The sequence below is a fragment of the Gallinula chloropus genome, assembly GCF_964237585.1.
Source record: "Gallinula chloropus genome assembly, chromosome: 18".
Classification (NCBI taxonomy): domain Eukaryota; kingdom Metazoa; phylum Chordata; class Aves; order Gruiformes; family Rallidae; genus Gallinula; species Gallinula chloropus.
Genome location: NC_140103.1, coordinates 10663740 through 10679435, shown reverse-complemented (window position 1 = coordinate 10679435; position 15696 = coordinate 10663740). Strand labels below are relative to the sequence as shown.

The 15696-nt window shown below is 50.2% G+C and overlaps 1 protein-coding gene across 1 annotated transcript in view; it reads left to right on the top strand.

Moving 5' to 3' along the window:
* Positions 1 to 15696, top strand: part of PNPLA7 (patatin like domain 7, lysophospholipase) — a gene marked incomplete at its 5' end in the record, with an annotated part of 140736 nt that overhangs the window by 75002 nt on the left and 50038 nt on the right. Inside the window, 2 exons of the mRNA XM_084272739.1 lie at positions 9940 to 10000; positions 11198 to 11347. Of these exons, the coding sequence (XP_084128865.1) occupies positions 9940 to 10000; positions 11198 to 11347 (211 nt within the window). The remainder of the gene's footprint in view (positions 1 to 9939; positions 10001 to 11197; positions 11348 to 15696) is intronic.

Below are 15696 nucleotides of genomic sequence, written 5' to 3'. Positions count from 1 at the left end.
ATCTCCAGACTCCAGTCGCGTAGCGGCTCCTCACTGGGTTCCTCTGGCTCCTCTGGGGCAGCAGGAAGGACCTCTTGGAAGTGGTCCCCCCGCAGCGAGTGCCGGATGGCCGTCACAGGCCTCTTGCAGAGGGGGCACTCGGCCTTGATGTTTGTCCACTGCTGGATGCAGGTGAAGCAGAAGCGGTGGAGGCACGGCACGGCGCACGCCACGTTGTCCCAGGCGTCCAGGCATATTGCGCAGCGGTACTCTGCGTCCGTGGCCATGCTCAGCACGCGCCGGGGTGGGCTGGGGAGACCTGCTGGGGATACTGGAGCCCTCCTCTCCGAGGCTGCAGCGGCGAGTGTCTCGCTGCAAGAGGAAGAGGCGCCACGGTCACTGCCTGGCCCAGGGAGGGCTGGAAGAGAAGCCCAGGTCCCTGCAGAAGGAAAGCTGCCCAGGTGCCCAGGGTTCCCAGTTCCCCCCAGAGCTCACCTCTGCTGCACGAGAACGCGTCCTGGGAGCCCCGGCTGCCTGAAGCAGGCAGGGCCGGGGACAAACCTGTGGTGTGTGTGTGGATGGGCGCTGGCGGCTGCCGCCACCAGTTCCCAGGGCACAAGCCCGGCACTACCCAAGGGCTGGCTCCGCACTCCAAGCCTCGCACAACCGCTCGGCTCGAGTGAAGGCACCAACTGACTGGGAGATGCTGTGCGCCCACCTGAACCACCAAGGCCTGTGATGTCACCGGGCGTGGCAGGGGGATGCCATTGGTTGTGGTGGGGTGATGTCACAGGTCCTTGCTGGGGCCATGGCCAATCGTCTTCTGAGTGTCTTAATGACCTAAGATAAAATATTTTTATATGATCTCAAAGTTCTGTATCTTCTCTTTTAGCCTGTTAGGTCCATCAGATAAGAGAGGAAGGATAAAAGTGGGAGGGAATTTAAGTGGTGGAGGGAAACAATAGGCTAGAAAGTTTGAAGTCAGGCAGAAGGCCCAGAGATGACCTTGAAGTTGAAGTAGTAATCTGGAGAGAAGATTTTGAGCTGGAAACTAATAAATTGCATCCAGAGAAAAGGGCCTGGGTAGGTGTTTCTTAGGAGAAGGATCCAGGTGTTAGGGGATCAAGAGGTGACTGTGCCTGAACAGTGTCATGTGAAAACCAAAAGTGGTGTTAACAGAATGGGTGACAGAGCAGAGAGATCCTTGTGTTCCTTGGAGGTTGGAAACACTTCAGTATGAGCCTGTGGCAGCATGTTTGAAGGAGGAGACAGAGCAGCTGAAGAGAGCCCAGAGGATAAAATGGTTGCTAGCTGGTGTCCAGACATACTGACCTGTACAGGCAAAGAGCCTGAGGGGCTAAGGCAGAGCATGCTGGTGGCTTTCAGAGGTGGGCACAAGCTGTTCTCCACACTGTGGCAGAGCAAATGGGAGTGTACAGAAATTGCAGCGCTTGGATATTAAGAAAAAGCTGGTTCTGCTCCTGCAAAGGCTAAAAGATGGTTACCTGTTTCTGTAACCTCTTAAAAATCATGTCTGAGGTGGTGCTTAGTGCTGAGCAGAGAGATGGGCCAAGAACCAGGCAGTTCCTGAGCCTGAATTGCCCTTTCCAGTAGTTACCCTTGAGCACGGAGAACCCTTTAATTCTGGGAGTCAATGGAGGGACTTCATCCCGCGTGCTCGTCATCACCCATGATGTGTTTGCAGATGATCCAGAAAGGGATCCAATTCTGGAATGCATTATAAGAAAATATTACCTGAGGGGTAAGGCTGCTGTAAAGGGGACAGTGCTTGCTGATGGGAATGATGTAGAGTGAGGGAATTCGTGCCCGTTAGCCTGTACGGTAATTTGGGTTCCTGGAGCTGTGATGTGCAGTCTGGAAAAACAGCACAGCTGATGCCTGGGGAAGCACCATATGCTTGCTCTAGTTTGTCTTCTCCCTGGGGCATCTATCTGCCTTGGTCCTGTTTGGGGCAGGGTCTGCTGGGAGCTTTGGTGTGACCCACTGGGGCCGCTGGTATTGTGAGGGCTGAAGCAGGGAGGTGAGTGTGGAGTTGTAAGTAACAGCCAAAATCTTCGAGTCTGTGCCCGGGAGTGATGGGTGTTGACTTCTAGATCCTGCTCACTCTGCAGAAGTCAAATCTAGCTTCTCAGGCGAGCACCCCAACATCCCAGTCTACATCACTCTGCGTGTGACATCCCTGACATCCCAGCTGAAGGTGGAAAACCGCAGTACAAAACTTCTCCTTTGTTTCCTCCAGCCTCCTGCCTGAGGCCCAGAGCCCCCAGCAGAGCTCTGGGGGTGCTCAGCCAGCGAGAGCATTTGCTTCTCCGACAGCCTCTGCGCTTGCTTCTGGTGCCGCTTGAAGCTTTTCAGCATTGCAGGAGTGGAAGGGAATTGATTCTTTCTATTTTCATCTCTGCCTTCAGTCCTGAAAAGTAGGACAGAGACTCAGCGCACGATTTTTGGCACCGCAGAGCGGTTTCAAAGCGGGAGCGCAGGATCTGTGAACAGATTACAGAGCTCTTTCTAATGTCAGTGTGTAACTTGGATCTCGTTCCTTAGATTAGCTTTGCCTCTGCTGAGCTGAGGTTGTTTCTGTAATTCTGACTTGAAATGCAGACGTGCTGTAGCTGATGGAAACTGCACCGAGAAGGTGCTCAGGAGCTGTGGGGAGGTGAGGGGCAGCTAGGAATGCCTGGTAGAAACAACCAGGCATCTTTCAGTTCAGGCCCTTGGGCCTGGAACACATTTGGAGCTGATCATCTGTCTTGAGCAGTGAGTCCTGCTGCCTTCACAGGCATGTTTTAACCAAAGCCTTTCTGAAGCAGATCTGAGCCTTCCCTGGAGTAAGCTGCCTCACCAAGGGAGTTCAGGACCATGCCCTCCTTTCCACACGCTCCCCGCGGGCGCTGTGTGGGCTGCGCGTCTCTTTGTTTAAGCTTGATGTGACGCTGGGGAATAGGTCAGGAGAGGCCACGCTTCTGGATTTTTCTGTCTCTGTTCTTGTGGGCCATTAAAATAAGTTTTCCTTGACTGTAGAAGTGGATGTGAAAGAGAGAGAAGACAAATGCTCAATGGAAGCGTGCTCGCTGGCTGTAGCTGCCCGACACGAGGCATGCAGGAGCGAGTGCTTAGTCATAGCAGTGATGTGAGCCTGCCATTCTTCTGCAAGACGTGGTGGATCACAAGCCCTCGGAGCTCAAAGAGCCCCAGAATAAAGCCTCAGTTCTTCTGTACACCTTTGTGGCATTGGAGAGGGAGCTGGAGATTGTCACGCGTGAGCATTTCGGCTTTGCTTTGTCACAGCGGTTCTCAAGCCATTGGAAGTTTGAATTGGAGCCCCCTTGCTAAGCTCCCCGATCCTGTGACAAGCAGAGTGTTTCATCTGGTCCAGGGCCCTGTAAAGCTTCAGTAACACTGTGGTTTTATTCAAGTTGATGATCTAATTTGCCTCTCCTCCTCCCTCGTCCCTCAGAAAAAAAAACCCCAACCCTTTACGACAGAGTAATCGGAGGAAGGAGCTGCACAAGAAGGAACAGGCTGCTCTGGGACTGAGCAGGTGAACGGGCTGTGAGCTCTGTGTTACCCCGACTGCGTTTACTTTGTGGAACAGAAGCCCCTTGGCAGCCCCGTTTTCCATGCTCACTTGGGTGCCTGTGTGGCATAAAGCCCTTTCATGTGTCACCCCAGGGACATCTTTCACTAGAGCAGGGTGCTCAGAGCTTCATCCACCCTGACCTGGAATGTCTCCAGGGATGGGGCCTCCAACACCTTTCTGGGTAACCTGGGCCAGTGTCTCACCACCCTCAGAGGGAGGAACTTCTTCCTCAGCTCTCATCTAATGTCTCTGCCCTGCTCTAGTTTAACCCATCACCCCTCGTCCCATCGCTCCCTGCCCTCACAAACAGCCCTGCCCAGCTTTCCTGTAGGTCCTTCAAGGACTGGAAGGGGCTTGGAGGTCTCCCCGGAGCCTTCTCTTCTCCAAGCTGAACCAGCTCAACTCTCTCAGCCTGTCTTTGTAGGAGAGGGGCTCCAGCCCTCAAGTCATCCTTGTTTGTTGTTATGTTTCTCCTGATAAAGGTGGACCTTTACTTCGTGGTACCTTTTGCAGCAGTCAGTTGTTATGGTGAATTTGTGGTGCATTGTGTTGTTTAAGCTGGATTTGGCACTGTGGAAAGGAGAGGTGGCTCTTCTAGGTTTTCTAATTGTTATGATTTCTCTAAATCAGCTTTGTTGAAAGTTACCTAAGGTGGGAAGATGCTGTTTGGCACCTTTGGTACCTGTTTGCAGACGGTTGGTTTGCTGGGCACTCTGTACTGGCCACAGAATGAAATCAGTGTCCCTAGGAAAGTGTTTCCTAATGGAATTCTCATGAAAAGCACTTTCAAAAGGGCTTTTGGTAACACAGCTCTTTGGTTTCACAGTTGAATAAGAACAAAGTGTTTAAGTAGAGCCCAGCCTTGGAAGATTAGCTCGATGTGGGTAATAGGCTGAAGCATTTAGAAGGATTATAGGAAATACAACACTGTGGAGTGACTGTGGCCCCTCAGCCTGGGAATTGCAGTAGCTGTGGGCAGCACCGAGCTGGAGTAGTCGGCTCCATGTTTGCACCATCACCAGGAGGTGATGCTGAGCTGTCATCCTGCCTGTCCCATTGCTGAGGGTGTCAGTTTTGAAACTGGAATCATAGAATCAGAATGGGTTTGGTTGGAAAAGACTTCAAGATCATAGAGTCCAACATCTATCCAGCTCTACTAGACCATGTCACCAAGTACAACATCTACCCTTCTTTTAAATCACTCCAGAGATAGTAACTCAGCCACCTCCCTGGGCAGCCTGTGCCAGTATCTGACAACCCTTTCAGTATAGAAATTTTTCCTAATATCCAACTTAAACTTCCCCTGACAACAGCTTCAGAGTGTTTCCCCTTGTTCTGTCACTAACTACCAGGGGGAGGAAGAGACCAACCCCCACCTCACTGCAACCACCTTTTGGGTAGTTGTGGAGAGCGATGAGGTCTCCTCTCGGTCTCCTGTTCTCTAGACTAAACACCCCCAGCTCCCTATGCTGCTCCTCATAAGATTTGTCTTCCAAGCCCTTCACCAGCTTTGTAGCCCTTCTCTGGACACACTCAAGCATCTCGATGTCCTTGTAGTGAGGGGCCCAAATCTGAACCCAGTACTTGAGATGCAGCCTCACCAGTGCCGAGTACAGGGGAAGGATTACTTCCCCACTCATGCTGGCCACACTGGTCCTGATGCAGGCCAGGATGCCGTTGGCCTTCTTGGCCACTTGGCCACACTGCTGGCTCACGTTCAGACCAACAGCTGTTGGTCTGTTTAGGTCCCTCTCCTCCAGACAGCTCTCGAGCCACTCTTCTCCAAGCACAGAGCTTTGCATGGGGCTGTTGTGATCCAGGAGCAGGACTTGGCACTTGGCCGTGTTGAACCTCGTGCCATTGGCTTCAGACCGTGGATCCAGCCTGTCCAGGTCCCTCTGTAAAGCCTGCCTACCCTCTGGCAGATTTTAGTGTCATCTGCAGATTTGCTGAGGACACACTCGACTCCCCCATCCATGTCAAACGGATGCAAAGTAGGCAAATCCAGTCCCCTCAAGCAGCAGGTTTAGGCCCTCCACAGTGCAGAGCCTGCAGGTCTGGTGAGTAATTTAACATTAGTTAAGGGGGGGAATTAATGGTTTTCTAGAGCCTGCTCTGGAGCAGATGCAGACACAGACATTCGGGTTCGGTACGACGGCACAGGGGGATCAGAGGCTGCTAAGAGAGGTGGAGTGTGTCTTTCAGGGGACGGCAACGGTTCCGCAGCGAGTTGGAGCCCAGACTTCTCCAAGAACACCAGGAGGTTTCTTGGCAGAGGAGGTAGGGAGCGGTGCCTGGGTCAGCGGGGTGGAACTGTGCTCTTGAACACTGTTTGAGAAAGAGAAATGCTTTTTATCCCCTCTGCCCTGCACAGAAGTGTTCTGGTGAGTTCATCTGAAACAGTGGGGAGGTGGAAGACTCGGGTGCTAGGAACCCAAGTCTCAAGCTCAGTGTCCTGCTCAGGGACATGTTTCACGACTCCAGGTCTGCAAGTGCAGGAGAGGTTTTGGTGTCTTTGGAGAATGACACTCTTGGAATCTCAGGAAGCTTTTGAGATAGTCAGTATTTTAGCCCTGTAAGATCGGTTTTCTTCCTTGTGGCCTGAAAAGCCTTTTGCTTAAGCTCAGAGAGGGAACTTTGCTTTGGGGTTGTTTGGAGCATTGACCCAGTTGTCTTTAAGACCAGGCAGGCTCTGCACTGCAGACCCTGTAGACATGCACTGAAGTCGCTGTGACCTTCCTGAGTCCCATCACAGCTGGAGGTGGGAGCAGTGGGGAGGGAAGGGTCCTTCTCACAGGCACACGTTTGACCCACAGCTTCAACACTGTGGCTCTGTTCTGGCCTTACAACAGAGGCGCCTAATCAATGTCTCTGCTTCTTGTTACTGCTTAAAGTGATTAACTGGGATTAACTGGGCAGGGTGGGCTCACTGTTCGCTCAGTGTCTGACCGTGAGAATGAGAAATTCAGCTTTCTCACAGAGCAAACTCCATCCCTAGGACAAGGGGTCAAAAAGTTTGCATTTGCTTCGCAGGCAATTAATGATCCTCACCTAATTTAGAAACCTCCCAGTGCTCTTGGAGAAGTCTGGGCTCCAACTGGCTGCCTTTTTTTCCAGTGTGGATTCTTCTCCAAACCCTCGATCCAAAGTGCTGGCGGCAGTGCCAGCAGATGGGGCTGTGCCTCGCTGGGGAGCGGGGGGTGTTTGCAGGGCTGGGTGGATGGGTGCTACAGGAGCCTGTAAAAACCAGGCTGTGCTGTGGGGATGAGCACACCAGATGCTGCCGACTGCGCTGTGAAGTCTCTGTAGCCCTGTGTGATGGTGACACTGGAAAGAAGACGATTTTGCATGTATAGATGTCTGGGAAGCGCTCTGTGCTCCTCTGGCACCGTCCCTGGGAAAGGTGGGCAGTTGCATGGGGACAGGGGGTGTAGAAGTTTTGCCTGTGGTTGGGAAAACCAGCTCCCCGCCAGTCCTGGGGACAGTGCTGGAGACTGTGCGGCACCTCCAGAGTCAGCAGCACTGCTGGAGCTCTGCCTTCCCCCTGCCCCAGCCCTTTCTGTCAGGTCCCAGAGCTTCTCTTACGGGCTGGGAAGGAGCCACCACTGGATCGCCACCCAGACGCCTGCGCCGAGCTACCTGCTGGCTGGTGCCCTGCGCTCTGCGCTTCTCCTGCCGAGCTCTTTCAGGCATGCTTGGAGGAACTCCTGTTTCCCTGCAGTCCCTGTCCCTGACCTCCCAGCTCAAGGGCTAACTTCTGCTTCCTGCCTTCTCCAGCTAATTTCTGCTTCCTGCCTTCTCCAGCTCTCCCAAAGCTACACCAGCCATGCCTCCCCAAGTCCTGGGTTACCTCATCGTGCTCTCTTGGGTGGTGTTGCTCCTTCTCATGCCGTGTCACCCTCACTGCCTGGAACCTGAAGAGTGAGATGTATTTTAACTCTCACTGTTGTACTGAATCTGGTGAGAGCTGCACAGGGTGCTCTGCGTGCTACCAGGGGTCGGTCAGTCATTGAAGCTCAGGTCTGCTGTCGATGAAGATATGTGATTTTATATTGACTTCTCCCTTGGCTGGATGGACAGCTCTCTTTAAAAGGAACATATTGCCTTTCTGTGAAAGAAAACCTAGGCTCTGTAATCTCAAACTCCAAGGAAATTTCAGGCTGGTTCTTAGCTCCGATCCCAAATTGATGTTCCTTCAACGTTGCCATGACTGCGGCAGAGTGACTCATCCCGTTGTGGTTGGCAATTTGCTTGTCTTACAAAGTCACCAGGGAAATAATTTCTCCCTATCTATACATACCAAAGCTGTAAGGTTTGCTCTAGCAAACAAGACAAATAATATTTCCTGGTAATAGGAGCAGCCAACTGGAAAATGAGACCAATCGGCTCTATTCTTAGTTCAGTCATTAACCTTGGGCGTTTTCTTTAACTTAGCTGGAGCTCTCCTTGGCTGGCTGTAAAGCAGGAGAAGTTATAAATACAGAGATGATTTTAGTAAGCAATTAAAATTCTGACGTTTAAAGTGGTTCAGAAGTGTAAAATGTTCACACCTTCCAAAGCTGCTTCCAGAGTAACGTCTGGGTGCGGATATGGCTTGTCAGGTGAGCGCGTGTGAGCTGGGAGGAAGGAGCGCCCATGCGTGGAGGGTTATCTCCTCTAGGAAGGGTGATCCGCCTCGCAGTTTTTAGGAAGAATTCCCTCTTCCCCTCCCTGCTCCCTGTAGTTGGGGCAATTTTGTGTAGCTACAACTGTCACTGTTAATTGAATCCAAGAACCGCCAATCTGGGCGTTATTACAGTGGTAACGAGCTGGCTCAGGTGATCATCAATCAGCTCTTCTTGTGTTTTGGGCAAAGGGAAGTGGTTCAGATCCCCTTTGGGATGTGTTGGGACCTCCCATAGTTCTGCCATCACTTGTTACCAGCAGCGGTCATGAGGCGTAAGAGGGGACAGACAACTTGGTCGTGCAAAGAAGAGAAAGGGAAGAAGTTGGGTCACTGGGGAGGTGGTTGATGTGGCATCTTTAGGAACGCACAGTTATGGCCCCGGGATGGGAATTACGGACATGACTTTGAGTAGCTCTTACTCTTTGTAGCTTACTCCTTTAGCTCTTCCTCCTTGCCGTGCTGGCAGTGGTGCTGTGTTGGGGGCTGCCTCTTTGCTCTTCTCCCTTCCTTCTCCAGGTGCTTTCAAAATCTTGGTGCTTCTCACAGCTACAGAGATTTGGGGTCTCAGTGATGTGCTTTATTTTTTTAAAGGCAGGGTGTGATCCTGATGGACATGCTGACCTGTATTGATGCTTACCTGGTCTTTTATTTGAAAGATGCCTGTTCGTACAGGAACAGTGTGTCGGCCTGTCCCCAAACCCCAGGCAGCTGCTGCTGCTGCTTGGTTAGCTCCTTGCGAGTTCAGAGGGCTCTTGTTGTGGTTCGGGGGGGGTTTATGTCTTCCTGAAGATTAGTGTTATTTGGACCTCATCGTCTTTGTCTTGGGGAGAGCATCTCCTGATCCCTCTATTAATTCTTCCTGCATTTAAGTCTCTCTTTTCCCTCTGGTCCTCATTCACACATGGCTTGTCAGGAGTGATGCGGTTTCCAAGTCTATTGCTCCTTGGTGCTGCCATCATTAGTCTTCTGCTGCAGCACTTGTGGGGAGCTGCTGGTGAGGGAGCCTGTCCCTGTTCAGATACACTTGGCTCTTTGAATATCAGTTTATCACCATGTAAATCCTGTTGAAAAGTACCTGTCCCTTCAAAGGTACCAGGTGATCATGATTTGAGGGGGAAAGCAGTTTCTTAGACAGGTTGTTGTGATTCCACAGGTGTTTCGTGTGTGTATTTCTCCCTTTTGTGTCTTCAAGTTGCAGTTCCTGCAAACTGAGTCATTCATGAGGGGCAGGTGGGAGCGGGGTGATGGGGGGATCTGTGTGGGTACAGACTCCAGCCTTTTTGAGCCTTTAGTGCCCATGGGAGGTGGAGATGTGCAACGTCCACGTGATGGGGAAACTGACTTAGAGGTGCAAGGGCACTGCAGGGAGGAAAGAGCTGCAAATGCAATTTGATGTGTTTCCCAAAATAATTGGATTTCTTTTCCCCTTTTGCTCCCAAAGCAAGTTGAATGCTGCCTTTGGGGGCTTTGGTTTGGTTTTGGTAAAATAAGGTAAAAGAGATGAAGGCAAATGATCCATCGCTGGACGTTACCAGGAGAGGAGCTGTGGCTATAAAACTGTGTCTGTGTGGTTCAACTGGAGATAATGTCTAACTAAAGTTTGAAAGTATCCATTTAGATGCATTATTTTTAGTACACTCTGCCTGACTGTTTGTTTCTCTTCTTTTTCTTTCCCTTTCTCTCCCATTGCTAGGTTGTGACTAGACTTATTCACTTGCTGGGGAAGAAGATTCTTGTCAGCCTTCAGCAGGGAGGTAAGACTCATTCCTGAACCACTCCCATTGATGCTGGTGCTTCCTTGGAGCTAGATTTCCATAGTTAACTCTGGAAAGAGAAAGCACATACTTGAAAAGAGAATTTGTCACTAAATATTTTAGCTATTGTCAGTGGTGATTTTATGATATATGTGTGTGTACAGTTTATTCTGTTTTTTTGATGGAGCAAAAGGAGTGTGGGAATGGTGTGATGTGCAATCATAGAATCATAGAATGGTCTGGGTTGGAAGGGATCCTCCCAGGGATCACAGAGCTCCAACCCCCTGCCACAGGCAGGGCCACCAACCTCCAGGCCTGGAGCTACACAAGGTTGCCCAGGGCCCCATCCAATCTGGCCTTGAACGTCTCCAGCCACCCACCCCCTCTCTGGGCAGCCCATTCCAGCCCCTCACCACTCCCTCTGTAAAGAACTTCCCCCTAATATCTAATCTAAACCTTCCTTCCTTTAGCTTTAACCCATTCCGCCTTCTCTTGCCATTGTCTAATCTTTTAACAAGTTGTTTCCCCTCCTGTTTGTGTACTTCCACAGGTACTTTGCAGCTCCTTCAGGGGTTCTGTATTTGATTTTCAGACTCCTAAGCTGGAGTCTCCTATCTGGAGAGCTCCAAGTTTTCTCATCTTGGAGAGAAGTGGAGATAGTTGGAGATACACATTCCCTAGAGGAACTTTGTTGAAAAATGGGTATTTGATTCCTTGACCAGAAATGCTGTAACAAGTGAATATTTATTTATGGAATATTTTGATACTGACAACAGGTTTTATTTGAGGGTTTTATTTAAGCTGATTCCCCCTGTGGACTAAATCAGTGTCTGTCCCAAATTTGGAGCTGTTCAAAGGGATTCCAAGTGCCTTTCTATCTTTTTCTTACCAGGTCAGGTAAATGCCTGTTGTATTTAACCTGCCTGTGGCATCCAGATATTTTTAACATTGCCTGACTTTTACCCACACGTCCTGTGTCAGCAGCTGAAAATGATGAAGAATTGATCTTCATTCCCTTACAAATGAAATATGTGGGAGCCCTTCCCTATTATGTGAGACTGAGGATGCCGTGTTCATCATCTCGGGCTGAGCAGATCCGCGATCCGTTCCTGGCAGCCTGACAGTTGAAAACAACAGAACAACACCTACCTTTCTGGGCTGGCTGGTGACACTGTGGTTTGTTTTCTTTTCAAACAGGTCATCCTCTTGGATTACACAGCTCCAATAGCAAGTGGGATGCTGGAAATCCTGCTAGCAACCTCTCCACTGTAGCAATCATGCCAGTGTCCGAAGAGGTGCCGCTCACGGCTTTTACTCTGGAGCTCAAGCATGCTCTGAGCCCTGTGGGTAAGGAGACTTTACCTGTTACTGTGGTGTGGGAAACAATGCTGCTTATCTTTGGAGAGAGGTGTGGCTGTGTACCTGCCATTAGTCAAAGGTGGAGTCATGCCACGTGTGGGCGCAGTGGTGCTGCAGGGCTCAGGAACAGCCTTTTTCTTCATCTCTTGCTTCTCTCTTCCCATCCTTAATGTGCATTTAATTTTAGTGGAAAACTTTGTGGCCACAATACCTGGGAAACATGGGTCAGGATGCCCGGCCCCTCACTTGGCTGCCATCAGCACTAAGCTGCAGGGATGCCTGTGGACGATGCCACCCTCAGTGCACCGCTCCCCACAGTGCCTGGCTGACAGCCTGCTTCTCCCTCTCATGTGTGTGAGTCTCTCGGGCTTCCTCAGCTGGTGAAGGATTTCTTACAGGGTTTTCTTTTGTTGAGGTAGTGCAGCGAGTGGTAAGCGTGAGATGTGATGGAAGAGGCTTGTGGAGGAGATCCAGGTTGTCCCGTTTGTTGCCAGCTTGTTTCTCTGTCTCATACTCACAAACCCACATATTAATGACGTGCAGCTGAGTCGTTAATTCCTGTACCCACTGGGGAAGTTGTGTGTGCAAGTTCCAGTTGCTCACAAACCCACAGATCCAGAGTTCACGGTTCAGTTCACACTCGGTCCCATGGTTTGACCTCTCCTTGTCCTCATGAGGACTATCAGAGATCTCTCAATTAGATCTCCTGCAGTCTTCTGATGAACTGTTGGCCTGCTCCCTTGCATCTTCTTATGTTGAAAAATACAGGTTACATGATGCTTGAGGTGTCACCACCCATGATTACTGGTTATTTCCTTCTGACCATAAGGGTACCTGAGCTGGCATCCAGGTGAGCAGGCGCAGGAGAAAGCTGCTAACACCTGAGGTGTTTCACCTTTGGGAAGATGACTTTGTGTGCAGCTTGAGGTGGCAGTGCCTTACAGTGAGTGTTTGTGGGTGTTTGAAGATTCCTCTGATTTTGAGATGGCAGAAGATTTTTGCATCCAGAAGGGAGCGTGGATCTGAGCCGTAGCTCTGTCGCTAATGGGTACTTCTTATGGATTGCTGCCAGCTTGTTTTGATGTGTGACAGCACTAGGAGCCTGTAAATAAAACAAGTGAAAACTTAAGTACATGGATGGACTCTCCAGAATAAAAATAACCGTTGGTCTAGTTGACAGCAATGGAACCCAGCAAGCAAGGGGTTTGTTTTCGTTGCTTGGCCTTTCCTCGTTCGCCCTTCCTTTTTCTTCTCTTTTCCTAAACTGATGTCTGTGTGGTGCTTGGCAGCTCCAGACGGTGCTGTACAACCTTGGCATCTCAAGTTCTTGCCAAAACGGAGCAGACGGCTGCAGAGGGAAGAGGAGTGTTGTGTGAAAACACAGCGAGCCATATGGTTCAAAACACAGCTGGCAGCCTGAGCTCTCTGGCCTTGATAGCCTCGGCTCCTTGGGTCAGCCTGTTGCTTGCTCAGCCCCACCATCCTCCCAGACAGCAGTTAACCCTCTGCCAGTGCTTTGCTGTGCGCCTTTACGGGCCTTTGGTGCAGGCTGCCTTTTATTGTATTTGTTTCTTTTAGCACAAGCAGCAGTCTCCCTTTTTTCCCCCCCTTTTTTTGTTGTTATTTTCCCCTTTTCAGGTTGCTTTTGTATTTTCTCCTTTATGCCACAGCTATAAATTGTGTGGGTATCCCCAGGCAGGCGCGACGCAGTGCTCTGAGCGATGTGCCGGACGGTGCTTTGCTGTGAGGAAAGGGGCTGGAGTTGTGTCATGAGACTTCTTCTGACTTCTTGCATTCAAAACCACTAAAACTGCATCCGTTTAACTGGTGAGGAAATGGAACCATTAGGGATTTGCCCAGGTGAGCAGCTGGTGAACTGGAACCACTGACCTCTGGGGCTGGCTCATTGCCCTCAGGGTTTGGCTGTGCAGGGCTGTTAGGCCTTCAGTGTGTTTAGGGGAGTTCTTTCATATGTTTGAGAAGGCCTCACTGAAACTCTTGCTCTGAAGAAAGCCTCTTCCAGTGCACATGTTCCTCATTTTTAACTTAACAGGTTCCTCTGTGTAGATTCACTGCTGTGAGCATGATGTGCTGCTTGTTCTTTTGGAGTTTCTTGAAACAATTCTTTTTATAACTGTAAACTGCAATCAGTTGTTGCCATTTAATGCTTGACTTCACATTTGATCTATATTGTTTTGTTGCTCTGGGTTTGAAACAGGTTCTGGAGCAGTGGAGATTAGCCTTGGTCTGTGTGTGTGTGTGCAGGGTGCAAGCAGGGGGGTTTAGATTTCCATCCCAAGCTGTTCTACTCTCTTAGAAGAAGCCTTCCTCTTCCTGTTAATATGAAGGCAGCTGAATGCTGCAGTGATGCCTAGATCAATTGGAGGGGAGGATGGAGGGAATGAGGAGAGCACAGGTACTAAACCTGTGATTCCTGGGAGAGCTGCACCAAGGAACAAGCTGCTCCGGAGCCTGTGCTCACTGGGGCTGATCCCCAGCCTGGGCTGGAGCACAGCCTGCAGAAGAAGGTTAGAGGCTGGTTTTCTTTCCTTGGAACTGGTGTTTGAAGGGTGTCGGCAGTGGTGGGAGCTGGAGCTGGTTGCAAGTTAATCTAAATGACAGGAGAGATTTTGGTAATTTTTAACTGCTCCCATTTTATTAAAGGAGTATGGAACTAGTGATGGATAGCTGGGTCTGGTAGCAGAAGCTTCCCAGCACTGTGAATTAATACATACTCTAGGCAAGATTAGGAGAATTAATCAGAATTTCTATTTTGTTTTAATTTACTTTTACCCCCAGACACTTCTGCCTGTGACGATGCAGGATATTGGTTTGGTTGCTTGATTCTGCTCTGTTGGATAATTTATGTATATTTTTATGTGTTTTTAACTTGCGGTGGGAACTCCAGTGGGACCAGCCCGCTCTCCAGACTGGGCTTTCTGGGCCCCAGCAGGTGGGGCCTGGCCGCCTGGGTTGTGCTTGAGTTCAGCATGCAGGGAGCACCAACCTGTAGTTCTGCCTGGAGCTTTATCTGACTGATCTGTGCTGGTTTCGTTGAGATGTGGGGGTTCTGTGGTTTAGGAGAATTCACATACCACTTCCAGGCAGTGTGATTGTGTCCCAGTTAAGAATTAAGGGTGTTGGTGTTTCCATGGTCTTGGTTCTGTTCAGAACTGGGCTGTGAAGGAGTTACTGGATATTACTCTTTGTGACTCATCTTGCAATGGCTGTAAACATAAAATATGATCACAGAATCATCATAGATCTTTAAAGTTGGAAAAGACCTCTTAGATCATCAGGTCCAACTGTCAGTCCGACACCGTGTCAGCCAACCCATGTCCTGGAGTGCCACAGCTAAACGTGTTTTGAAGCCCTCCAGGGATGGTGACCCCACCACCTCTCAGGGCAGCCTGGTCCAAGGCCTGACCACTCTTTCAGTGAAGAAATGTTTCCTGATACCCAAACTAAACCTCCCCTGACACATCTTGAGACCATTTCCTCATGTCCTATCACTTGTTGCTTGGGAGAAGAGCCCAACCCCCACCTCACTGCACCCTCCTTTCCGGTAGCTGCAGAGAGCGACCAGGCCTCCCCTCAGCCTCCTCTTCTCCAGGTGCAACATCCCCAGTTCCCCCAGCAGCCCCATGGCCTTGGCTCTGTTAGAAGCAGGGTGGTGAAGCAGTTACTGGGTATTGGGCAGCAATAACTCTGTGGGACTCAGCTGGAGATGGGTATGAATGTAAATATGATCTGAGGATGGGGGAGAGGGCAGGACAGTCCTGCGGAGCATGGAGAGCTGGAGGCTACAGCACTGCTCCCTCGCTCCACTGGCTGCTGTGCTTTGGTGGGAAAGGCCTTTCTTTGAATCATCTTTGGGTCTCCAAAGAAAAAGGGTGTAGAATGTAAACTCACCTAAAGCAGGGGCAGAGCTTTCTGCTCTGCAGTGGGCAGATTTTACCTCTCTGCCAAGTTCCAGGTCAGCAGAGCTGTGACAGTGAATTCTGCTCAAGGTTCCTGGTGTCTCTCCTTATTAATAATACTTTTTCCCCTTAACCCTGGCAGAGCTGAGATTCCCTCTTAGGAAAAAGCTCTTCTGCAGTATTCAGACTTTGAAAAAGTATTTCCCTAACTATTGTTCTGTTCTTTTCCTGAGAGCAGCTAAATACCATGAGGCTGCACAAGCTCCGTCGTACGTGGGAGCCCTCTGAGCGGATGTAATTTGGAAGTGAAGCAGAGGGGGATTCAAAGCCAACATATGTGTCTCTCCTTCCTTTCTGCCCTTTAAATATAAGCTTTCTCTTCGTTCCTATAAATGTATCATGTATTGGAAAGCTCAC